Source organism: Ailuropoda melanoleuca, chromosome 13 (assembly GCF_002007445.2).
Source record: "Ailuropoda melanoleuca isolate Jingjing chromosome 13, ASM200744v2, whole genome shotgun sequence".
Taxonomy (NCBI): domain Eukaryota; kingdom Metazoa; phylum Chordata; class Mammalia; order Carnivora; family Ursidae; genus Ailuropoda; species Ailuropoda melanoleuca.
The window spans coordinates 69042687-69068769 of NC_048230.1; the positions used below are offsets into that span (position 1 = coordinate 69042687).

Sequence of the window (26083 nt, forward strand, 5' to 3'; positions counted from 1 at the left end):
GGTTTCCTAATTTAAAAAAGGTCTACTGAAGCTAGAGAGTAGGACAGCTTTTTGAGGTCAGTCTTGGTAATGAGCTGGTGGTTCTCTACTCAGCACCCTTGCTGGGGTTCTGTTTCAGAGCACCTTCAAGTTGTCTTAGAAACAGATGTCTTCATTTTGGTTCTCTTCAACATAGGCGACACACCCAGTATCACCTCAGTGGGTCTTTCCAGTTTTTTCTACCTATTCCACAGTATAGACAAGTTATGACCTGCCCACTTAGAAAAGCAAAGAGGCAGAAATCTACGTATGACTCAATCATATAGAAAGAAGGCTTCACTGTAGGTAGGGAAAACTTCCTTACTCAAGACTAACAGAACAGTGTGTAAATAAAGGACCAAAAAAGTTTAATTATAAACACAGTCTTACATCTTTTAAGGAAATGCAAGTGAGGCAGCCCTGTGAAGGACCTTTATAAGAGCACTTGACTCCCTGTGATATTTGTAGAGTTACCTGAGTATTTGAAATTACAGTTCAAGAAAACAAAGGAACTCCAATACAGTAATATACAATCCAGTGCTGCCATTCCGTTTTTAGTAAATGAAAGCATACCATATATACAAATACTTTTGTAAGTAACTCTTAATAAAAGAAAAACAAAAAATAAAGGGGGGCTGGAGATACCAACAATATTAAGTAGAAGTAATTAGCCTAAAGGAGTTCAGATGAAATTACATCCAAAATAAGGAGGGTATAGAAATAGAGAAGTCTAACTCCGTGAGCCATCCCTGATAACGTTTTAGATTAATAACCAGATAAATAAAAAGTGGCAGAGTGGGCCTGACTGAAATAGTTCATTTAGGATGAAATCTTTGTGGGCCAGTGAGTCATTCTTCACTTAAATTTCTGATGCATTGACACTGATATGTCAATCTCTTGATGAAGAATACCTGAATTTTAAATAGAGTTATTGTAAGTCTTATGAAATTAGATTCTTCTGCACTTGATATAAGATCATAAAAGACAGAGCAGGAATTTATTATTATGAGCTGCTGGATCAGTTTTAAACCACTCTATCTGATGAAACAAGTGAGGTCCTTCCCTCCTGACCCAGGCTGTGAAATGCTGCCTTCCCCAATCTCCCAAAAGAGCAGAAGAATAAGGCAATCGCTCATTTTACTTTGTTTTTATTTCAACATAACATGCAGTAAAAAAAAAAAAATTAACAGGATTTATTAGCATTTACAATGCTTACAAAGAAAAAGGATTCTAAAAAGCAATTTAGTTCAGATTTAAGAAATCGCTCTAATTGAACACTTACAATAAATCTATTTCCAAATGTTCAGTTTGGACCAAAATTTAAAATAGCATTTGGTAGGTATTTATGTCTGCTGTCTATCTGTAGTATTTTTATATAACCTCTGATTCTTGGGATATCCAGCCCCCATTTTCCTAACACAGCAGGGAAGACATATACATGTGGCCACTTAAATTAAAGGAAGAAATGGAGTAAGGGAGATCCCAGGCTGCAAAAATATATACAAGCATTTACCTTTTCCAGAACTAAATGTTTCTTCCATAAAAATATTAAATAGCCAAGCCCTATAGAACTAGGGCCAGGGCTACTTCAAATATAACTATTCTGTATTTCAAAAATATAGGGCAGAAAGCCTTTTGGGTGATATTTATACATTTTCACACAATATTTCTAGGTCCCTAAATGAATCATCAAGCATTATGTAGAACAAAAAAAGTCTACTTTCTTACATTTAATTTAATCTCATAAATCTCTAGTAAATATTGTAGATAACTACATTTTAATGAGAATTCACCTCAATAGTAAGTCTTTATAGAAGGCTTAATCTCCACAGCCATATATTACCAAAGTTCAGATTTATATAATGAATGGAGAGTTGTCAGACATTCGCTCTGTAAGACAAAGCAACAGCATTTTCCCCCTACCAACAAAAAGGCAGAGTCCCTACTTTGGAAACAACTAGGGCTTTTAGAGACCATACATTTCCTGGAGTATATGGAATTAAAAAAAAAAATAAAGATAGGGTTGGGGAAAACCTAATCTCCTCCCTTTACACTGACAATTTCTAGATGAGGCAACCCTTTCACTCACTTAAGTCTGCTTTATGATGGCAGTGTTCTAGAGCATAGGTACACAAGTTTAAAAATGTTTTTGTTGTTGTTCCAGGACGTAAGAGGAGTTAGAGACAAAGATAAACCATTTTCTTTCCATATTGAACAGGGGTTTGCTACTCTCTGCTTATTTTTGGCCCAGTGCTACTTGTTCATGTTATGCTACTGAAACCTGCCAGAGTCCTGTTTCACAAATTTTGAGGCTGTCCTCAGGGTTCAGCTGTGATGGGCACTCAGCTAACTGAGGCTTCATCCCACTGTCCATAAAGTGAAATCTCTGACAGCAGCCTTCCTGACAGAGTCTAAGTTAGACTAAGTTAAAAGAATTAACTATAGAGATGTTCAAAAGTGCACTAATCAGATACTAATGGAGCAGTATGAAATTAAATAGTCATGGGAAAAACAAGGAAAAGCCTGTTAGAATTTTTAGAAGTGAAGAGAATATCCAATTCAGGACAATGTAAAGAATGGAAAAGACTACTCCAAGGTGTGAGAGAAATGGTAAGTTTGAAGACTTTTAATTCATACAGAGAATACATTTCTGTGGTTACTAGAAATGTACTGCTACTAAATGTATTACTCCCTTCTATTTAGCCAGTACCACAGCTCTCCCTCCCTAATGAAAATGTAATTTAGAGGATGTTTCACTGACCTCTCTCTTTGGGTGTAGATTACTTTAGTTAGAACGTGAACTCCTTAGCAATAATTAAATATAATTGAAGTTGCTGGATTATGATAAAATTATAGATGCAATTTATATATAGGAACATATAAAAATTGTCAATGATGGCCTTTGATGAATTTAGCTAAATTAACTCCAATTCCAGATTAACTTTTATAAAACCACCATGAAGGAAGCACAATGTTAATATTATTTGTAAAGTTTAGTATTTGCAAGGCAATTAAAACAATCAGACTTCCAAATGAAGAGGGTTATAGGGTCATTTGCAGGCTGGGACCAACTTCTCCCTGAATTCAAAGTAACAAAACTACTTTGTAGGGGCACCTGGGTGGCACAGCGGTTAAGTGTCTGCCTTTGGCTCAGGGCGTGATCCCGGCGTTATGGGATCGAGCCCCACATCCAGGCTCCTCCGCTATGAGCCTGCTTCTTCCTCTCCCACTCCCCCTGCTTGTGTTCCCTCTCTCGCGCTGTCTCTATCTCTGTGAAATAAATAAATAAAATCTTTAAAAAAAAAAAAAAAACAACAAAAAAAAACTACTTTGTAGAGCAGTGCAAGAGTCTTGCATCACTTTCCAAGGATAACAGCAAAATGATGCATGGATTCATGCTCCGGAAAGGAAAAACAATAGTCAGGCCAGGCTGAAATGAGAGGGAGAGCACAAGCCAGAAGTTTGCTCACATCCCCAGAAGCTGGGCTAAGTTTGCACTTTTAACAAATACCTCTTACAAGAGGCTTAAGATCTTACATACTTCATTTACCAAGGGACTTCCCTGAATATCTGCAGAAATCTCTAAAAGAAAAAAATCTACTCCCAAGTGAGACTTTTGACACACATATACAGAACTGTTGTTAAGGTAACAATCTAGTGGAATAAGACAAGGCAGATTTCATTGCTGTGTTAAATCTCATGTTAAGTAAGGTTTGACTAGTCATTTGCAGGTCTGATTTCTGGAAACATTGAGTAGAAATCCAGAATCACTGGGAGATAAATCTCAATGATAACATTAATTTACTTACACTCGAATAACTCTCTAAACAGTCACAGCCCAATTTTACAATAAGATGTGCAATAAGCAGAGAAGAAAAAGGACAGACATTGCAAATAAGTTCCTGTCCTTTGGTGGCACAAGTTCTTGGAAGTTACTCTTGTCCAAATCCTTCTGTTTCTTCAATGGCAAATAACAGCTTTTCCTTCAGTTGCTCATAGCTCTTGTAGGGTGGCAGGTCCAGGCGGTTAAAACTGAAAGAAAGAATTGTTAGCTTGAGAAAAGGAAATATACGAAGAATCATATGAGCAGTCTAGTATATAACAACACTGGTTTTAAAGTCAGGCAAAACTGAGTTCAAATCCCAACTCTGTCACTGGGCCTTTGAACAAGTGCTTTCACCTTTCAGAACTTTGGTTCCTCCTTGGTAACATGGGAATAACAATATTTATCTTTCAGGGTAGAGTGAAGAACTAACAAGTGTATATACAACACAGGCCCAAGAGTTAGTCCTCTCATACTCTCCCATTCACCCTAATCTAGATTAGTGGTCAGCAAACTTTTTCTGTGAAGGGCTAGATAGTAAATACAGGCTTTGTAGGCCACAGGTCTCTTATCAAAAGTTTTCCAGTAGAGATCTTCCTTGACTTATGGTGGGGTTACATGTGGATTAAGTAAAAAATGAATTTTAATACATCTAACCTGCCAAACATCTTAACTTACCCTAGTCTACCTTAAATGTGTTAAGAACACCTTCAACAGCCTACAGTTGGGCACAATCATTGAACACAAAACCTATTTTATAATAAATTGTTGAACATCATGTAATTTAGTGAATACTGTACTCAAAGTGAAAAACAATGGCTGTATGGATACAGACTTGTTTAAATATACTGGTTGTTTACCCTCATGACTGCTGGCTGATTGGGAGCTGCAGCTCACTGCCACTGCCCAGCATCATGAGAGAGTATCATACACATTGCTAGCCAAGAAAAGATCAAATTCAAAATTCAAAGTACAGTTTCTACTGAATGCATATTGCTTTTGCACCATTGTAAAGTCAAAAAATCTTAAACCATCTTAAGTCAGGGACTGTCTGTGTACTACTTTAAGAAACAATTTTCTGCTTTAATAGCTAATATTCTATTCCTACTGAATTCTTCTGTCCTATTCTTAGTTGTGAGGTTTTAAAGGGCATCTTCTAATTTGGGGCCATATTATTATCACCTTCATAAGGTAGTGAGTTTGCCATAAGGCTCTGGCCCCCTCTGCTATATTTTAATGATAAGGCCTAGGCAAATGTTTGACATCATAAGAAATAATGCTATCCACAAAGGGAAAATAAATCTACAATTATAACTTTTGTTACTTCTTGCAAATGAAAACCTGGAACCTGACAAAGTAATGAGGCTGGTTTTCATGTGTGACTAAGATAAACTGTTCACAGGAGTGTAATGGCACAATCTGTTCCAAGTTTGAAAAAAAAGAAAAGGTCAAATCGATGTGTTGTACATGTGTACAAGATGGATGTACAAAAATCAACTGCATTTCTGAACACTAGCAATGACTAATCTTAACAATCTGAAATGAAATTAAGAAAACAATTCCATTTATAATAGCTTCAAAAAGAATAAAGTACTCCCCCCAAATTGATCTACACATTCAAAACAATTTGTATCAAAATCTCAGCTGACTTTTTTGTAGAAATGGACAAGCTGATCCTAAAATTCATATCGAAATCCAAAGGACTCAGAATAGCCAAACCAATCTTGAAAAAGTTGGAGAATTCATACCTTCTAATTTCAAAACTTATTACAAAGCTATAGTAATCAAGACAATATGGTACTATGATAAAGGAAAGACAAATAGATCAATGGAATAGAACTGGGAATCCCAAAATAAACCCATGTATTTATGGTCAACTGATTTTCTACATATGTGCTAATATTACTTTTTAAAAACCAATATATGTATATGAATGAAAATATAAAGGAACAGACACTAAAAGAAGTATGAAGGGTGGATGCAGAAAATAAAGGAATATCCAGCAAGGTTACTGAAATGTCTCAAAAAAAAAAAAAGTTCAAATATTGTTGATGTTAGGTGGGATTCCAACATATTGTATTTGAATTGAAATTAGGGTTGTTTTTAGTTCTGTACATTTTTGGAAATGCAGTTAAGCTACATTTATAATGAGAAAATATTTCTGGTGATAAAAGTTTCTAATAATCCTTCCAATTTCATTGGTGTTGGTTGTGACCTCTCCCTTTTCATTCATAATTTTATTAATTTGGGTCCTTTCTCTATTCTTTTGGGTAAGTCTTGCCAGTGGTTTGTCAAAAACCAGGGATGTACTGTATGGTGACTAACATAATATAATAAAAAATATATTATTATAAGGAAAAAAAAAAGAAAATATTTGTGTTCTCCCAAAAGCTATGAAAGCTTGATTTCTTCTGCCCTCAGAGAAAAGTTAAAAGTTTTCCTAATATCGCATCAAAAAAGAAAAAAAAAAAATCCAGGGGTAGGAAAAGGGACTGCAAATGGGTATAAGGGATCATTCCTGAGTGACAGAAATAATCTAAAATTGGTTGATGGTTACTACTCTGTAAATCTACTAAATATCACTGAATTTAAATGAGTAACCTTATGATCTTTAGTAGTTTTAGGTATATAAATTATGCCTCAATAAAGCTATTAAAAGTAATTCAATACCACGGGGAAAATATTTCATTTCTAATTTCCAACAGGCTTTAATATCTACAGGGTAACTGGAAAAAGGCTACTTTCTCTACTCTTTCTGATTTTACTTACCACGTATGACTTCTGGGTAGCCAATTTTCTTTCCCAACTTTTTCAATGCAGAATTTTTGTGGTCCATTGCTCCCTAAAACAGTGAAATCATCAATAGCTTGATACTCAGTGGTTCTCAAATTGTGACCCCCTTAGCCCAGCAGCATCAGCATCACCTGGGAACTTGTCAGAACCACAAATCCAGGGCTCCTGTCTCAGTCAGTTGAGCATCTGACTCTTTATTTCAGCTCAGGTCATGATCTCAGGGTCGTGAAATCAAGCCCTGCATCAGGCTCCATGCTCAGCGTGGAGTCGGCTTGGGTTTCTCTCTCTCCCTCTGCCCATCCCCCCACTTGTGCACCCTCTCTCTAAAATAAATAAAATCTTTAAAAGGAAAACAAACACATATCCATAGGCCCTACCCAAAGCCTACTGAACTGAATCAGAAACTTTGAGATAAGGCTCACCAATGTGTGTCTGAACAGGCTTCCAAGTGATTCTAATAAGTATTAAAGTTTGGGAACCATTTTGTTAATGTATGCCAAAGAGAAGAAAATGCAGTTTTATTTGGCATTCCAACTAATATACCTCACCTAACAACAGAACACCTAAGAAGCTTAATTTTAGCTTTAAACACAACAGGAAAACTACAATCCACTGTCTTACACAATAAAACTTGATTTAAACATAACCTAGTGAATTCAATATTAACAATGCTTGTGCTTATAGGTCCTGCAGAACCTTTATACACTTACGCCCACTTCTTGTCTCTCCTCTCAGTTACCTTCTGTTGTAGACAGAGGGAATGGTGATCCTAAAGCACGGGTTTTCTAAAAGGTGACTACCAATCCCTAGAAGGCATTTATTGGTAGTCACAATGATTAGTGGTGTTACCGGACTTTAGAACGCGCCAGGCAAACTAAACGTTCTGCAATGTGTGAGACAGTCATACTCAAAGAATTTTCTCATGTTCTCATGTCCCTCCTGACCAGTACAAATATGCACTGGTAATACTTTTGATTTAATAACATCAAAGTATTTGCACAAGTAGTTACATGAAAAGCCCAGTAAGATAGGAAATGGTCATTATGACAAAGGATAGTTAAAATTATTAAATAATTAAGCTCAAAATTATGTTAACTCACTCTGAACATTCTCTCTACTCAATATATCACAGCATTTCTAACCACAAAGATGGAACATTTTTATAGTGCTAATTAATATGTAACAGAAGAATCTGGATTGCATTCAAAAGACGCAGATCAAGGGGTGCCTGGGTGGCACAGCGGTTAAGCGTCTGCCTTCGGCTCAGGGCGTGATCCCGGCGTTATGGGATCGAAGCCCCACATCAGGCTCCTCCGCTATGAGCCTGCTTCTTCCTCTCCCACTCCCCCTGCTTGTGTTCCCTCTCTCGCTGGCTGTCTCTATCTCTGTGAAATAAATAAATAAAATCTTTAAAAAAAAAAAAAAGACGCAGATCAAATATTAAAAGAGAAGAACAGGAAATGAAGGGTCTTAGTGAATTTAACCAATAAAGGCTATCTTACAAATATGTCATATCATCCTAAGTGCTTTTTAAAACTTTACAGAATGTTAAGACATCAAGTTGTACACATTATATATACTGAAATTATTTTTAGGTTGCCTGCTGCTTTCAATCTTATTCTGACATTGCCCCTAAACCACACAAGCTCTATGTGGACTCTTGCACCTATGTTTCTATTTTAAACCCATTTCAACTTTCAAATAGTATGGTCTCTGAGGGCTTTTTATATGTAGTGGAATTTTATCATAGACACTACCCTCATTTTTCTCCACTTTGATCACCTGTAATTTATTCTGACAGGTCTATTATCCCTACTTCATTTAGATTATTTCTGTTTTTCTTTCTTCTTCTTCTTCTTTTTTTAAGTAGGCTCCACACCCAGCATGGAGCCCAGTGTGGGGCCTGAACTCACAACCATGAGATCAAGACCTGAGCCGAGATCAAGAGCTGGATGCTAAACCAACTGAGCCACCCAGGTGTCCCTCCCTCTTTTTCTTACCATATTTAAGTCTATTATTTCTTGCCCTTTATTTTTTTCTAAAGATTTTATGTATTTGTCAGAGAGAGAAAGCAAGCGGACAAGCAGGGGGAGCAGCTGGTAGAGGGAGAAGCAGGCTCCCTGCTGAGCAGGGAGCCCGTCATAGGGCTTGATCCCAGGAGCCCAGGATCATGACCTGAGCTGAAGGCAGACACTTAACCAACTGAGCTATGCAGGCATCTCTATTTCTTGCTCTTTCTATCTGTTCTTTCATATCCCAGTATTTCTTATACAGAAAGGTTTCTGATCTTATCTTAAACCAGACCTTTCAAGTAGGAACAAGTATCTATTAACTAGTGTCTTCTAACAGTTGTTCCCAAATATACATTGAATGAAATAAATATTATTTCATTATAAGCCACTTCTTAAAAATTTTAGTTAGTGCTAAGTTTATGTATCTTTTTTGAGATTTGTAGGTACTTTTATTTCATGTCTACCTATTCCAGAATATTGTAGAGGATATTGTAAATATTTGTTATAGAAATGGGATGTTAGATCTGTCAAGGTTGAGAACCATCACATTACACTGTTATATACACCATTCTTATAACTTTCTCCTCCTACACTGAGTGGAAGGTTAAACCAGATGGCCTCTAAAATTCTATGAACAACAATCTCCTCTCCGCCTTCCACAGGTATCCTCCTGTGCTATTTTAGATAGCTCCACCCAACCCCAAATATTATTCCCAAGAGCAGACCTCATTCTCATCTCTTAAATGATCAGATTTCTAGTTTATACAGAATCTTACACCAAGTTTTTCCTCATTTTGGTCATTACCTTACTTCCTGAACCACCAACATGGTTTTTCTTTTTCAAATTAGAGAGTATTCTCAAAAGATGCCCCTCTCCAAAAACTTACTTAGTAATAATAAACCTTCTCTAAGACCTCACTAGCACTGGATTAAAAATCTCCTTTCTATATTGCTTCTGAGAGACTATTTATTTTTCCTTTTCACTCTCTGGGCTCTAAATCCTTTAAGTCTGCCTCTAGGCTATTTCTGTCTCATCCCTAAATACAGGTATTTCTAAGCATCAGCCCTCTACTCTTTGTATTCTATTTCTGCATAAGCCAACCTATTCTAATAGCTTCAAGTGTCACTTCTCTACTCCTCTTACCTATAAACTCATACTTTGGCAATACCTACTGAACTGCCCCTCTGGCTCCCTGGTGTTTTTTCCTGGTTGTCTGGCAGTCGCCTTGAACTCAAGAGGTTATAAGGCACTCACTAGCTTCCCTCAAAACGTCTAAACCAAGTTCTTTACACTTTACAGCGTCTCCATTTTTCAAAACATGGTTTTATCCTTGGCATTCTTCCTTTATACTTTTTTTTTTTTAAAGATTTTATTTATTTGAGAGAGACAGACAGAAAGAGTTAGAGAGAGAGAGAGAAAACAAACAGGATGAGGGGCAGATGGAGAAGCAGACTCCCTGCTGAGCAGGGAGCCCGATGTGGGGCTCGATCGTGGGACACCAGGATCATGAACCAAGCTGAAGGCAGATGTTCAACCAACTGAGCCACCCAGGTATCCTTATACCTCATCTTTTAATCAAGTCCTATTTGCACCTTTGGCACTTCTCTAGCATTTATCCCTTCTTTTCCATCCCTACCTTCATCTCCTAAGATCAACTGCTCCAATATTTCCTTCCTCTCTCCAGAGTTTCCCTTATCCTTTAATGTATGCTATACCTTGCTATCAAATCTTCCTAATATGAAGCTTCAGCAAGTTTTCCTCTCTTCAAAAGTTTCCACAGCTTCCAATACCCTCAGAATAATGTCCCAAATTCTCCTGGTATGGCTTTTAGTCACTGTATCCAAAATTGCCTACTTAGTTCTTCAGTTCTCTCTGCTTCACCTGAAACAGGCTTAGGGATCATAACTTCTATTCTCCTGTGGTACCTGGCATAATGCTGGTGTTAAAGATTTGAATTTAATTTATTATCAGTCACAAAAGTATTTTCATGGTCATTCATTTGCAAACAACACACATTTTGATCAGTGACTACTATGTGACAAGTACTAATGCTAGGCACCAAAAATAAAAAGATGAAGATATGGATCTGTATCTCAAGGAGCTCCAGGTATAATAGAGAAGAGTGTTAAACACATCATTAAAATATAGTATAATACAACCAACAGTGCCTGGCTTGTAGGAAACACTAAAATGTTTGCCAATGACTGAATGACGAAACAGATTTACATATAGAATATTGTTATCCTATGAAGTTAAAAGGTGGGATCTAGCCTTAGGGTTAAAAATTTCTAGAGGTAAGGACTACAAAGTGAATTAAAAGTTTACACAAATTCAGGTTAACTGTGACAGGTTAGGAAAAGTCTACTCTTTGTTATTTCTGATAAGTTTTATACACACTGATTTGATATAACCGTGTTATAAACAATTTTCTGTATAGGAAAAGTGATCCTGTATACATACCCATGAGGTCAGCAAATCCTCCAACTGGCAATCTGCAGGTTCCAGTAACAAACTGCAGAAGTCTCATTCTCTTCTCATTATCAATTTCTTTAACAAACTGTTAAACACACACACACACACACACGTAAAGAGATATATATAGGTCCTATGTTATGTTTAGCATAAACAAGAATGAAAAATGATCATTTCAAATGAACTGCCTAAGTATTAGATGCACTAGTTAACGACTATACCCCACCACTGTGGATGGAGGAGCTTCTCCATGTTTGTTGAAGCCCTGCCAACCTTCCCCTATATAAATCTTAGGACCACATCCTTTCAGGGAGATAGAAAAAGAAGGGTGCCCTGGACCTAAGAGTTCCCTACTCACGAAGTCTCAATATTAGCTCTTCTAGAGCAGCCCCTTATTTTACCTCCCAGATACGCTTGTCCTATAGGATATTCATGCGGTTACACAGGACACAGAGCTTGAATCAGTATGGGCTCTTTGGTTTTATGAACAAATGAAATCAAGTTCATAGATTTCTGATTCAGATATATTCCAATAAACTCCTTCTCTCAGTGTTCTCTAGGTTTTGGTGTAGCTACACTCAGAATCAGGCGGCTTTCAACTCCTACAACTTTGGCTCAAAACATTAGGTTTATGGAAGATTCTTTCTAGCCTGTAGCACAAATATTTTGACTCAGCCAAATATTTTTTGTAAATAATTTTTATCCTATCGTACTACTGTCAAGTATTTTAAAATACTAATCCTATTTGCTATAGAAGCTCAGTTCATCTGAGTTTCTTATGAATTTTACATAAGTAATAGACATTTTTAAAATTTTTATTTTTTTGTCATGGTAAAATACATATAAAATTTACCATTTTAAGCACACAATTCAATGGTATTATGTTCACACTACTGTATAACTATTACCACTATTTCCAGAACTTCATGATCCTAAACAAAAACTCTGAATTCATAAAACTTATCTCCTCATCCCTCTATCTCCAACAGCCCTTGTTAACCTCTATTCTACTCTGTCTCTATGAATTTGCCTATTCTAGATACCTCATATAAATGGAATCATGGAATCATACAATATTTATCCTTTTGTGACTGGCTTATTTCACTCAGCATAATATTCTTAAGGTTCACCCCTGCTGTAGCCTGTAAGAATTTCCTTTCTCTTTAAGGCTGAATAATATTCCACTGTATGTATGTGTATACCACATTTTGTTTATCCATTCATCTGCTGATGGACACTTAAGTTGCTTCTACCTTTGGCTACTGTGAATAATGCTGCTATGAACATAGGTATACCAGTATGTGTTTGAGTCCTTGCTTTCACTTCTTTTGGGTATACCTAGGAGAACTGCTGGATATGTTAATTTTATGTTTAGCTTTTTGAGTAGCCATCAAATTGTTTTCCATAGTTATGCACCATTTTATATTCCCACCAGCAATGTAGGAGAGTTCCAATTTCTCTACATCCTCAACAAGGATGATTATTTTCTGTTTCTTGATAATAGCCATGCTAGTAATGGATATGAAATGGTATCTCGTTGTGGTTTTGACTTGCACTTCACTAATGATTAGTGATTTGAGCATCTTCTCGTGCTTATAGCAGGCATTTTCTGAAGACACACCATTATGATTCCAAACCAGATCACTCTCTTAAGTTTTGCCTTTTGAACATTAAAAAATTCTTAATGAGGTATGAATGTTGAAAAACCATACTTGAGACAATTCCATAAAATTCCAAAAGCATTTAGGTCAAATGCAGGGGAATCATCATCTGAAGTTATCTTATACCCGGGGCAAAGGTGCAAGGTGTGTGTTGCTTACTCAGCAATAGTTTTTTTAAAATACTGTTATAATCTTTTTTTAAATTTTAATTCCAGTATAATTAAAATACAGTATTATATTAGTTTCAGGGGTACAATATAGTGATTCAACAATTCTATACATTACTCAGTGCTCATCGTGATGAGTGTACTCTTAAACCCCTTTACCTATTTCACCCATCCCCACCCATCTCCCCTTGGGTAACCATCAGTTTGTTCTCTCTAGTTAAGAGTCTGTTTTTTGGTTTATCTTTTTGTCTGTTTCTTAAATTCCACATGAGTGAAATCATATGGTATTTATCTTTTTCTGGCTGACTTACTTCACTTAGTATTTTACCCTCTAGATCCATTCATGATACTGCAAATGGTGAGAGTCCATTCTTTTTTTTTCCCCCTTAAGATTTCATTCTTTTTTATGGCTGAGTAATATTCCAGTGTGTGGGGACACACATTTATATACACACACACACACACACACACAAACCACATCTCGATCCATTCATCTATCAACGGACACTTGGGCTGCTTCTGTAACTTAGCAACTGTATTACCTATTCATTTATTATAATGCATAAGATGGAACAAGGGGCCTGAATATATTGGTACATTTTGTTCTGTGACTTTCTTCCATATATGGTAAGCAATTTCTAAAAAATTATGATGTTCTGCCAATAGAAATAAACTTAGACAAACCTGCCAAAACCACATGATTTGTTTGCTTGTCCTAGTGTAATGACGGTAGATGGCATGTCTTTGCCAGTCATTCAAATCAATCTCTTGCATTCCACATAAAAGGACCTTTGAAGATTAAAAAAAAAAAAAAAGATGGTTTCTTTACAACCTATATAAAACTGCTAGACACAGAGAAGAAAAGACTAATATTCAACAATTTTCAAAAAACAAATTAATCAGGAGGTTTATGCTTATAAGCTGTGCATCAAGAATTGTGTCTACATTACTTATGAAGGTTGATTTTCCATGGATGGTGTCATATATACACATATTCAGGTAAAATAATTCATTCATTGGAGAGGTTCTGACAGTAATTCTTTTTTTGGTGGGGGATAACACTTAAATATATTTGATAAATTACAGACTTTTTAAACCATTGGGAAGCTTCAAAACATCCTGCTAGCATAAAAAATACTATTGCTACTGGAAAGATGAGAAAGTGAGCTGAAAGCAGACACCTGAAGGCATTATTTACCAGCATGCTGCAGAGGAAATAAGAAAAACTCATTACCTCTAACTCCTTTGCATCAAAGTATTGCAAATACTGCTGGGGAAGAATTTCATTAAAGCCCTCAAAGAAAGCTTGTGTCTGTTCTTCAACACCTCGAGACAACCTCCATTCAGCTACCATTCTGGTAAATAAATATTAAAAAAGCTATCAGGAAGTTTAGATCTTACCTTTAAATTCTGAGTGTAAAAATAATTTTTAAAAACTTCATTATGAAAAACTTCAAATATTTATAAAAGTAGGATATAATGAGTCCTACGTTATGTATATCCCAGCTTCAACACAACACTAATCTTAATTCGTTATGCCCCTACCCATACCTAGATATCATATACTATCATTTTAAACATAAATAATTCAGCATTTATCTCTGTAAGATAGTCTCATTTTGAAAACAACCACAATTCTATTATCACACAAAAAAGTAAACAATAATTTCTTTATAGCCAAGTACTGAAGTGCTCAAATTCTGAATCATCATCTAAACAGGGTACATACATTGCAAAAGTCTCTTAAGCTTTTAACTTATAGATACCCCCTTGCAATTTTTTTTTTAATGAAAATACTGTTTTGGAGATTTATTTATTTGAGAGAGAGAGAGAGCGCGCGTGTGTGCAAGACAGTGAGACAGTGTGTGGTGGGGGGAGGGACTGAGGGAGAGAGAGAGAATCTCCAGGAGACTCCCTGCTGAGCAAGGAGCCTGCAGTGGGGCTAACACTGAGATCATGACTGAGCCACCCAGGCGCCCCCTGAATGAAAATACTTTTAATGAAAATTCTCTACTAAATATTCTAGATTTCAACTTTGACTTTTAAAAAAGATTTTATTGGGGTGCCTGGGTGGCACAGTGGTTAAGCGTCTGCCTTCGGCTCAGGGTGTGATCCCGGCGTTATGGGATCGAGCCCCACATCAGGCTCCTCTGCTATGAGCCTGCTTCTTCCTCTCCCACTCCCCCTGCTTGTGTTCCCTCTCTCGCTAGCTGTCTCTATCTCTGTCAAATAAATAATAAAATCTTTAAAAAAAAATAAAAAAATAAAAAAGATTTTATTTATTTGAGAGAGCGAGCGAGAGAGAAAAAACAGGGAGAAGGAGAGGGAGAACAGACTCCCCACTGAGCAGGGAGCCCAATGCAGGGCTTGATTCCAGGACCCCAGGATCATGATCTGAGCCAAAGGCAGACACTTAACCGACTGAGCCACCCAGGAACCCCCTGAGATTCTTTCCAATGTCTTTCCAATGACTTGATGTTACATGGCATAGTGGTTACAGAACTGGTATTTGAAAGAATATCTAGCACTATATCTACTCTTAAAACTCCCACTTTTTGAGAAAAAGTGAAAGTTCTATATAACCAAAATGCTTTTCTGTCCCTTTATAATCTTCAAATTGTGGTTAAACTGAAAATACACCAAAAAAGGGTGTATAAAATCTATCAGTACCCATTAGATTAATTCTTTGTAAAATTTAGTTTGAGTTAACCTGCAGGATCGTCTCTCTACCCTGCTGCCTCCACAAGAATCTGTTCTCCCTTCTCCTTGTTCTGCTGCCAGACTTGTTAAAAGAAATTTAGATTGTCTACTGAATTTGGTCCTTAATTTCTTGTAATGTGGCTTCTCTATCTACCACTTGGATACAGTTCTGACTGCTCTTAAGGGTTATTATAACTTATTAGCCTCCACATCATCTAAAGATTCCTCATTTTCCTTGGCCTCTGAAATGAGGGACATGGCAGAATGGGATCTCAACTCTGAGCTGCCTGACGGCACCACCACACACTACACTTCCCTATTTACTATTTGTGACTGGTGCTTTCCAGCCTTCATATCTCTGCTCATAACTTTTGTTCTCATTTCTGCAAACTGAATCCTCCCCAACCTTCAAAGCTTAAATTAAGTATCATCAACTACTTGCTCCATGATTACTACTAGAAGAAATAATGTCTGCCTCCCTTGACTTCCCATAGCACTTTCCTTGTTCCTCTCTCAACACACTCGTAAGGTAGAAAGCGATCATGTCCTTGTTATACACGATCAGTTCTCATAACGATTAGTAAAAAGGCAAACATTATCTTTTGAAATACTGTCCACTAATATTACTAGGCAATTATCAATGTGCTATACGCCCAATAGAAAGGCTGAAGTACGTTAAAAGGAGCATTCTCTCTCACCTGATATATTCCTCTTTATTTTCTTCTGTCACAAGAATATTGCCACCATTAGGTTTCAAATCATGACTCTTGATTTCACCTAAAATTTCTTTATCGACAGAGAAGTACATTTCCAAACCACATTCCTCAATGTTGTTTTCTCTGCACAAATGAAATTAACACTATTTGTTATACTAATTCAACCATACAAAAAGTATTTAAAAGACTGTGTTCTTCAAAAATTACTATAAAACTATAGCATCAAAATAATAAGAAAACTGGAAAGATTATGCTCTGAAGTCATCATATTTTTGCCTAAGATATTGGGTGTATTCTGTAAAATCTATCATATTAGAAAATGAGACAAATTTAATATTTAAATTCAATAAACCAATTACATGTTTATAGTCTGGATAAGTTACCAACACCATAATGAAAGCAATGTAAGACTACATTTTGATAAATGGAAACAAACTTACTTAACCCAGATGAGAGAATTGTAAAATTCTGGATCAATAGATTCTAAATCCTTGAGTCCAACTGGTTTGTTCAATATACGCTTATAGAATGGCAAAGAAAAACCTGTGTCTATGAATTTCCCATGGAACAGAGCCTATACGAGAAGAAAATAATACCATTTATGATAATTTTATAATAGAATGTTAGATGAATTCTTCCCTTAAAGCTCCCATCATCTATTATGACACCTTTTTGGGAAAAGGGCAAAGATAACAAACCAATCTTAAAAAATGTCTTAGTGGTGAGAAAATTTCAAATGAGAAAGTTGAAGAAACAATGCTTTAGTACTGTTGAATTAACAAAGTAAACACAGTTCTCCACCTCTACTTACCATGGCAATAAACCTGCCAATAAAACGAAAATATTTCAGGTGATCTGGATTGATGTAAGAAGCAGGATTAATCTGCAAGCAGTAGTTATCCTTCCCTGCATATTCAAACAGGCAATACATTGGGTTCAACACCTCGTGTGACAAAAGAAAGAACCACTCTCTGAAATTAAAAGAAAATTTAGGGTGAAAAAAACCATGCCAACAAATCAAAGAGTAGTGCTACAAAGTTCTCAGGAATCTACACTCCTCAGCTGGTGACAGTTTTCTAATCCCATGTTGATTTTTAACTGTTTCCGTTCAAATAGACATCTAGTTTACAGAGATGATATTTACACACTGCGTATTATATTTCAAAGAATCTAAGACATCATGGACTTAAAGACACCATTATTTGATGACCCACTAAAAAATTTTCTCATTATAATTGTGATACATATCCCAATGTCAGAGATGTTAAAATGTTAGTCTTAGAATCAATGAAATACTCTATAGAGGCAAGTTTAAAATTCACTATTAACCCATGTAGTTAGAGAAGCTGAAAGAAGCCTAATATTACTCCATCTGTTACTAAACCTCACAGCAATCCTCATCAAATGCCACTGCTGTCTAAATTTTAAGGTAAATATGAAAAAACTCCCAATTTCACAAAGACAATAAAACACTTAATTGAAGCCACTCATTCATTAGAAAAATGCACTGAGGAGCTCTAACTCAACTGTTGTGAAAATATGAATATTAACATAAGATTATAATTACTATATAACATGGGTGGGCCTGATAGAACAGTAGTCAGAATGGATCTGGGGCAATACAGGTGATACCACCTGTGTCTGAGATTTCTTTTCCTGTGAGTTCACGGTCTCTGGTGGTAATGCTGCTTATACTTATTCATACTATTTGATTTTCTAATTAAGAATAAATGATTGCCCTCCTTCTGAATTACCTTTAACTTACACAAAATTCAATGTTTCTATTCATATTTATTATTTACCAGTGGTTACGTCATATATTTTGAAATGTGAACTTTAATACATAACATAAATAAGAACTACGAAAATGTAGCCATTATTTAGTGAGCAAAAATGGAGGATCTGAACTAGGTCACATGATGATGTGGGTTTTTCCTTTGTAAAACTATCTAATTACTTGCCTAAAACTGGATCAAAGAACATTACTATAAACACTACTTGTACTCTTCACAATAATCCTAGAAAACTAGATATGACTGTTGTTTTTTTTTTTTTTTAAACAGAAGGAAGATATTTGCCCCAGGTTGTACTGCTAAGTGCAGAAAAAGGATTCAAAATCCAGTCCTGACTCCAAAGTCCTTGCTTTCCACACTGCCACTGCTATTCAAATATTTAACGGGATGTGCTATATTGTTATGGAATAAGCAAAGGAATTTCTTGAGTTTGTCTTCTAGGGTTTGATTAGAAGTTCCAATATTAAGAACGCAGAATTTAAAATTTCAACTCCTATTTTACACAGGCCTCTGAATTCTTAATACAGATATGTTAATCTCAGTTGGGAATTGAGTGGCTGTTATCTGTATCAGTAATCTGAGATGGGGAAAATAACCTGATCAGTACAGGGCCTTGTATGCTCACTCTGTGGAACAAAAAAGAGGTGGTAGACTGAACATGGGCTTCTGGTTTAATGATACAAAGCTTGCATCCTGGCTCTACATCTTAGTTATGTGGTGTAGGTTAGTCTCTAAACCTCATTATTACCTATAAAATTCTATCTCACAAGGGTTATCCTGAGGATTAAAATGAGTAATGTTGGGGAAATAAACTAGCAGTCCCTTAGACAGAAAGTGATGAATTAGTGTTTGCTGAACTTCTGTAGCTGCAGAAAAAAGGTACAATAATTTGCTACATTCATTTTCCTGAAATATAAGATTGAGAAAATACTTGCAAGCAAAGTGAATGATACCTTTGGAAGAAAGGAACTAAGTTCTGAGTATTCATATTATCACTACCTTGCTACACCTCCATAATCTAAACCTTCTTCTCCTGGAAAAATCACCCACAAACGTCTTCGCAGATCTTGGGGATTGAAGCTCATTATCTACAAAATAATAAAGTAAAAGAATTGGTAAAAGCAATTACTGAAACATCATTCTACCACTTTCAGGTCTGAGATATTCTTCATTATAAGTAACTTGAGTTTCCCATCACATAGAATGGTGTTCGTGATCTAGTTAGCAACATACATACAGAAAATACACTGAAGTTTTATAATATTTTATATGTATTATACACATCTATATTTTAATATACTCTACAGATACATACTTTACTTATTATTTAAAAGTAAAGATTTTATTTATTTATTTGACAGAGAGAGACAGCCAGTGAGAGAGGGAACACAAGCAGGCGGAGTGGAGAGGAGGAAGCAGGCTCCCAGCAGAGGAGATCCCAGGACTCTGGGATCACGCCCTGAGCCAAAGGCAGACGCTTAAGGACTGCGCCACCCAGGCGCCCCTAAATAATCTTACTTTTGACTTATCAAGTTGCTTCTGTCACTTGCTTAAAGAAGAGTAACTGTGGGCATGGTCCTTTGTTAGTTCATATGGGTGGTGAAGGGCTGTGGTTTAGTTATGTCTGGGTTTGTTTTACAGCCAAAAGTACACGTAACAGCATTTAGCTATCCTGGAAATGAAAACCAGGGGCTGCACAGAGAATATAGTTAATTTTGGAAACTCATTTTCAGTGGAAACCTATAAATACCTGGAAAAATACTCAAATTTTGTGTCCTACTACAGTGGTTAATAAGATCATCTTCATATTTGAAGGACAGCACCATTACCGAAATATAATGAATAGATGATTTGGGTTTTTCCTTTGTAAAACTATCTAATTACTTGCCTAAAACTGGATCAAAGAACATTACAAATATTAATAACTCTTAGGAAAAAAAGGTGACAGGGCCTGGACAAAGAGAAGTGGACTTAATGCCTCTGTTTTATGAAATTAGAATGAATTCTCACGTTAAATATCCACAGAAGCCCAGTAAGTAACCTGCTTATGCCAGGGCTCAGTTTCCACAAAATAAATACATCACTTTCATGAATTCATATCCCACTAAAAAAAATCCCAGATATAGCAAAAAAATTCAATGCTTATGACAAATATTCTACAAATACTCTAGGCTAGCTATATAGCGATGCAAAGGACAGATAATTAAGGGTTAAAACATTTGTTTTTGTTGGTTTGTTTGTTTCTTGCTCCCTCTGGCTATTCCTTGTCCCTAGGGCTGCTCCCCAAAACCTAGGGCTATTTCTGATCTCTCTTGCTATTCCCCCAAACCTGAGAATGTTCCCCCTTGGAAATTCTGGTGGTTCTTTTGCCCTGTGTGTCTGATACTTTAGGAGTTGCTGTTTCCTGGAAAAAATATTTTTAAATAGTACCCTTTAATAAACGTCTAATATTTAAAAACATTTTTTTCTCCTGCAATTTCCCCAATAAGCAAAAACACTTACTACCCCAAACAACTTTATCCACCACTTAGGAAGAAAACTGGATGCTAATTTTGCTATCAGATTTGTCACTCTTCCAAAGCAATCAAATTTTTCTCTTAAGTTCTGGTTTCACATTTACTTGATGGATATCAAATCTAGGGTGACAATTTTAAACAACTGTTTTAGTACCATCTGGTCTGTCACTCTGCAAAAGTCTTTAGGTTTCAAAAGACAAAAAATAAAGGGATATTTAATCATGTTTTGCACCTTTCGGCAATGCAATAGCAAGTTATGTTCCAAGAAACTGGCCTACCAGAGATTGACTACACAATAGTTATGAATATGAAAATTAGAAGCAGGTAATGACTAGAGTTGGGAATGGCCTTGGCGATATCCATCAGATCAAGGCAATAACTCATAATTCTCTAAATAGCCTTAGTCAAGTTCTGCTGCTAAAAAGCTGTCTGCTCCTACTTAGCAGGATGCCAACTGGCTTTTCTCTTCAATGCTAATTACTGAGGTTCCATTAGGAAATGCACATAACTGTTTCTGAAAGCAAATAGCCAGCTAAGTCAGAGGACCTCCCAACCATCTCAGAAAATCTCTTTTCCCTTTGCATTCCTTTTGAAGCTTTAGCTACCACAATTATCACAGGGGCTTGAAAATAAAAAAATATGTCCATATCTGGCCATAAAATAAGGACTAAGTAGATGTTTTCGTTTTTTTTATTTTTTAAGATTTTATTTATTTATGTGACAGAGAGCCAGCCAGCAAGAGAGGGAACACAACAGGGGGAGTAGGAGAGGAAGAAGCAGGCTCCCAGCGGAAGAGCCCGATGTGGGACTCGATCCCAGAGCCAAAGGCAGACGCTTAACGACTGCACCACCCAGGCGCCCCAGGATGTTTTCGTTTTAAGACAGTTTTTCGAGGCTATTTTAATCTTCTCTGCATCCAATTCACTTAACATTTATTTGCAGTTGGTTAAGTTGAAAAATAAAAGTGTAAATTAACTTGGGTTCTGAGGACAGTAAAATTTGTTGACTACTTCTGAAAAAATTATCTTTTTTTATTTTGGTATCGTAACCAATGACCAATTTCTTTCCTACACAAAAAAAAATTTTGAAAAAATTATGAGTAACAAATGCTTACTGTAAAAATGCAAGTAACACACACCTATAAAAGCAAAGTCATCCCCTCCTCCTTTCTACCCAACCAATAATGTTCATACAGATATTTCCAGACTTCTGTCTACCAAAAACCTACTTTTTTACTCAAATATCTATTTCAAACTGAACACTTAGCTTAGAAATGAAAACCTGAAACTCACCAATTACTTTAAATTACTCTGACATTTCAAAAGCACAAGACATATACACACACAAAACTATCTACATGTTCCTAAATTGTAAGTACTAATGCAGCTGGCAATACTTAAGACCTCCAACACAAAAAGCCCAAAACTGCTTAGACATGGAACCAAAAGTGGTTCTGAGCAGGCAGCGTTGGGGCAAACTATGAGGTGGTTAAGACAGTACCTGCTGAAAGGAATCTTCAAACAATGTCTTTCTTGTCACGGTAATCTTTATGTGCTGTGGCATGGCCAGTTGCTGAAACATAAGAATGACTTAAGTCAACTCTATTAAAATAGCCTATTGAGAAACCAAAAGAGTGAAATTATATTTACTTTTATCTTTGCTTAGAGAAACAAGTAGACCATAAATATGAATTTATTTCTATGTTTAACCATGCATTTGTGATCATTCATGCTAATTACAGATCATTTGGTATGTAACAGAAGAAAACCAAAAAAAACCAAAAAAAAAGATCTCATATGCAGTGCTTACTTAATGAGTCAAATAAATTTTAAGTTTTATTTTCAAAAAGCTAACTTAGATTACTCTTGCTTGCCTGGGCTCAGTTAATTACATGAGTTTGAAGTTTAAAAATATTCATCATAGTAACACTTTGATTAATACATTAATTTTATTTAGAACCCATAAATCATTAATTCAGAAAATACGTATCAGAAATAACTGATCACATCTGGGAAGAATACTCAGAATGTAACTATATATATATAGTTATATATCGAAGTCATTTCTAGCAAATGTTAGATATGAAAGGGATTGGTTACAATCTATACATCAGAAAATGTCTTAACTCATTTGTTTGAAGATTTTTGCTATCTTAGAATTATGGGTACTGAAAGGAGAGTAGCAATTTTTTTTATTCAAACTGTTTCAAATTTATTTTTCTGGACTACAGAAGCCACAAATGATCTAACTGATAAATCTTTTTCTTTGCCCTAAAAATAGAAAAAAGAGATTCCTATGCCTCCCATTTTACCTGTTTTTCTATGGCTTATTTTCACAACCACTGTGTAATATAAGCAACATAACAAAGAAAAGGGAGTAGAGAAAAAAGTCCTAATACTCACCTGACACCAGAACCGGAAATACTGAACTTTTGCCTTGAAGTCCCGAACGTAGGCTATCTGTGGTCCATTGTCTCTGAGGAGGACATATTGTATATGTCATATGACATATATAACAGCTCATAATATATAGAAGGAAAGCAAAATACCACACCCCCTTCAGTACTCAGTCAAACATAAAAATACTGTAGGATAGCATACTCCTAAACACCACCTTTTAAAAAAAAATTTCCCAGGACTAGTTTAAAGAGACAGGAAGTGAGATCTTTTTAAAGGCATTGTTGTGCGATTTTCTTTTATATATAGCAAAATCTAACAAGACTAGGTAAAGGAAGTTCTATCTGGGAATGCTGCCTATCTCCAAATCCATTCTTTCCTTTGTCCTCAAATCAGATTTCTGATACCTACCTGGGCAGACTGCTACCTAGAACAAATATTACATTTCCCAGCGTGGTTGTGCAACTTAACAATGGCTAATGAGCTGTAAATGTATAGAACTTCCATGAAGGCTCTTTTGAGAGTGAAGATAGCTAGAGAAGGATTTTTTTCTCTTTCTAATTAGTTGTTCCTCCATATTCCAGCCTAGAGTGGATTGACAGCTGAAGTTTCAGCAGCTATCACACACTATGAGGTAACCTTGAAAAAAGGGTAAAACAGAAAGAAAAAGCCTAGATCACTGATCACACCTTGGGGCTTCCAAGCAAGCCCTGGACTTTTTTTTTTTTTCTTAAGATTTTATTTATTGGACACAGAGAGCCGGTGGGAGAAAGCAAGCACAAGCAGGGGGAGTGGCAGGCAGGGGAGCAAGGAGCATGATGTGGGGCTGATCCCAGAACCTTGGGGCCATGACCTGAGCCGAAGGCAGCCGCTTAACCGTCTAAGCCACTCTGGTGCCCCACCCTGGACTTCCTTTAAATTCATTTTCTAAATGTTCATTGTAGAAATACAATTGATTTTAGGGGCGCCTGGCTGTCTCAGTCAGTAGAGCATATGACTCTTGATCTTGGGGTTGTGGGCTCGGGCCCTGCATTGGGCGTAGAAATTACTTAAAGTCGAAAAGAAAAGAAAAAAGAGAAAAGAAAAGAATACAACTGATTTTGTCTTCTGACTTTGTAACCAGTGGCACTATTAAATTCACTTACTAGTTCCAGTATTTTTCTAGATTCCTTAGCATTTTCCTATGTACACAACTATGCTATCTGTATGAAAAAAAAATAGTTTTATTTCTTTCTTTCCAATCTACGCTATTTCTTTCTCTTATTTCATAGGACTACTAATACAATGGTGGATGAAGTAGTGAGAGTAAATATCCTCACCTTATTCTTGCTCTTAAGAGGTATTTCATTATTAAGATGAGGTAAGAAACTTTCCAAGGCAGCTGAGAGTTTATCATAAACTGGCATTTTATTTTGTCAAGTGCTTTTTTGAAAAGATGATTTTTGTCCTTTAATATTAGTTAATGTAGTGAATTACATTGATTGATTTTTGTGTATTAAACCAATCTTGCTATCCTGGGATAAAATTGACATGATGATAGTGTAATATACTTTTGTATACTAACTGGATTTAATTTGCCATTATTTTGTTAAAGATTTTTATACCTATGTTCATAGAAATATTAGTCAAGAATTTTCTTACACTAGTCTTGTCTGATTTTGGCATTAGGACTTACAGGAGCCTCATAAAATGAGCTGGGAAGTAGTCCCACCACTTGTATTTTATGAAAGAATTTGAATAGGATTGATATTATTACTTAACAGTTCTGATAAAATTATACCAGTGGAAGCCATCTAGGCCAGAATTTTCTTTGTGGGAAATTGTTTAATTATGAATTCAATTTCTTTACTAGATATAGGGTTATTTAGATTTACTATTTTTTTTTAAAACTTTTTTTTTTTTAAGGTTTTATCTTTTTATTTGACAGAGAGAGAGACAGCCAGCGAGAGAGGGAACACAAGCAGGGGGAGTGGGAGAGGAAGAAGCAGGCTCCCAGTGTAGGAGCCTGACATGCGGCTTGATACCAGAACGCCGGGATCACGCCCTGAGCTGAAGGCAGACGCTTAACGACTGAGCCACCCAGGCACTCCATAGATTTACTATTTCTTGTGTTCATTTTGGTAATTTGTATCTGTTTCAAGGAATTTGTCAATTTGATCTAAAATATCAAACTTCTTGGGGCACTTGGATGGCTCAGTTGGTTAACTGACACTTGATTTTGGCTCAGGTCCTGATCTCAGGGTCTTGAGATAGGGCTCCACGCTTAGCTTAAGATTCTCTTTCCCTTTCCCTCTGCCCCTCCTCTTCCCTCCCTTCTCTCCCGCTCTTTAAAAATAAATAAATAAATAAATAAATAAATAAATATATATATATATATTCTTGGCATAAAGTTGTTCAAGTATATATACTCTGTTATCTTTCAATGTATGTACGATATGTAGTGATGTCCTTCTTTTCACTTTCATATTAATTTGTGTTTTCTCTTTTTCCCCTCAGGTTTACTAGGGGTTATCAATATTATTAATCTTTTCCAAGATCCTAGCTCTGAGTTCTTTATAATAAGTTTCATTTTCATTTTGTTAATATCTGCTTTTATGTTTATTTCCTTTTTTGTGCTTATTTGGGGTTTAATAATTTTCTAGACTAAGGTGAAAGCAGCGATCACTGATTTTATACCTTTCTTATTTTCTAATCTAATCCTATATAGAGCAGTAAAATTTCCTGAGGACTGTTTTTGCTAAATCCCACAAACTGTGATATGGTGCATTTTTATTATCATTAAATACAATGTTTCCTAATTTTTCATGACTTCACTGAGCCATGGATTATTGGTAGCGTGCTTAATGATGGAAAGAAACATAGTTCTGTCATAAATGAACCATTGTGGTTTTATGGTTTTCTGTTTTATGTACCCAAACTTAACTGAAACTAAAAATGAATGATACTAAAGTATCTACTATTTATTTACATATTTAAATATTTTTTCATTTTTTAAATTTAAATTCAATTAACATA

At 35.9% G+C, this 26083-nt stretch overlaps 1 protein-coding gene across 3 annotated transcripts in view; it reads right to left on the bottom strand.

Annotated features, from left to right (window-relative positions):
• Positions 1-2629: 2629 nt before the first annotated feature.
• Positions 2630-26083, bottom strand: part of ITCH (itchy E3 ubiquitin protein ligase) — a 126787-nt gene continuing 103333 nt past the window's right edge. For all 3 annotated transcript variants that reach the window (XM_034641270.1, XM_019796585.2, XM_034641271.1), the window contains 11 exons: positions 23075-23147; positions 22173-22244; positions 19156-19244; positions 17175-17334; positions 16804-16937; positions 16346-16486; positions 14182-14302; positions 13632-13736; positions 11108-11204; positions 6611-6683; positions 2630-4050 (listed from right to left, as the gene is read on the bottom strand). In XM_034641270.1, the coding sequence (XP_034497161.1) occupies positions 3951-4050; positions 6611-6683; positions 11108-11204; positions 13632-13736; positions 14182-14302; positions 16346-16486; positions 16804-16937; positions 17175-17334; positions 19156-19244; positions 22173-22244; positions 23075-23147 (1165 nt within the window). In that variant the 3' untranslated portion in view covers positions 2630-3950. The remainder of the gene's footprint in view (positions 4051-6610; positions 6684-11107; positions 11205-13631; positions 13737-14181; positions 14303-16345; positions 16487-16803; positions 16938-17174; positions 17335-19155; positions 19245-22172; positions 22245-23074; positions 23148-26083) is intronic.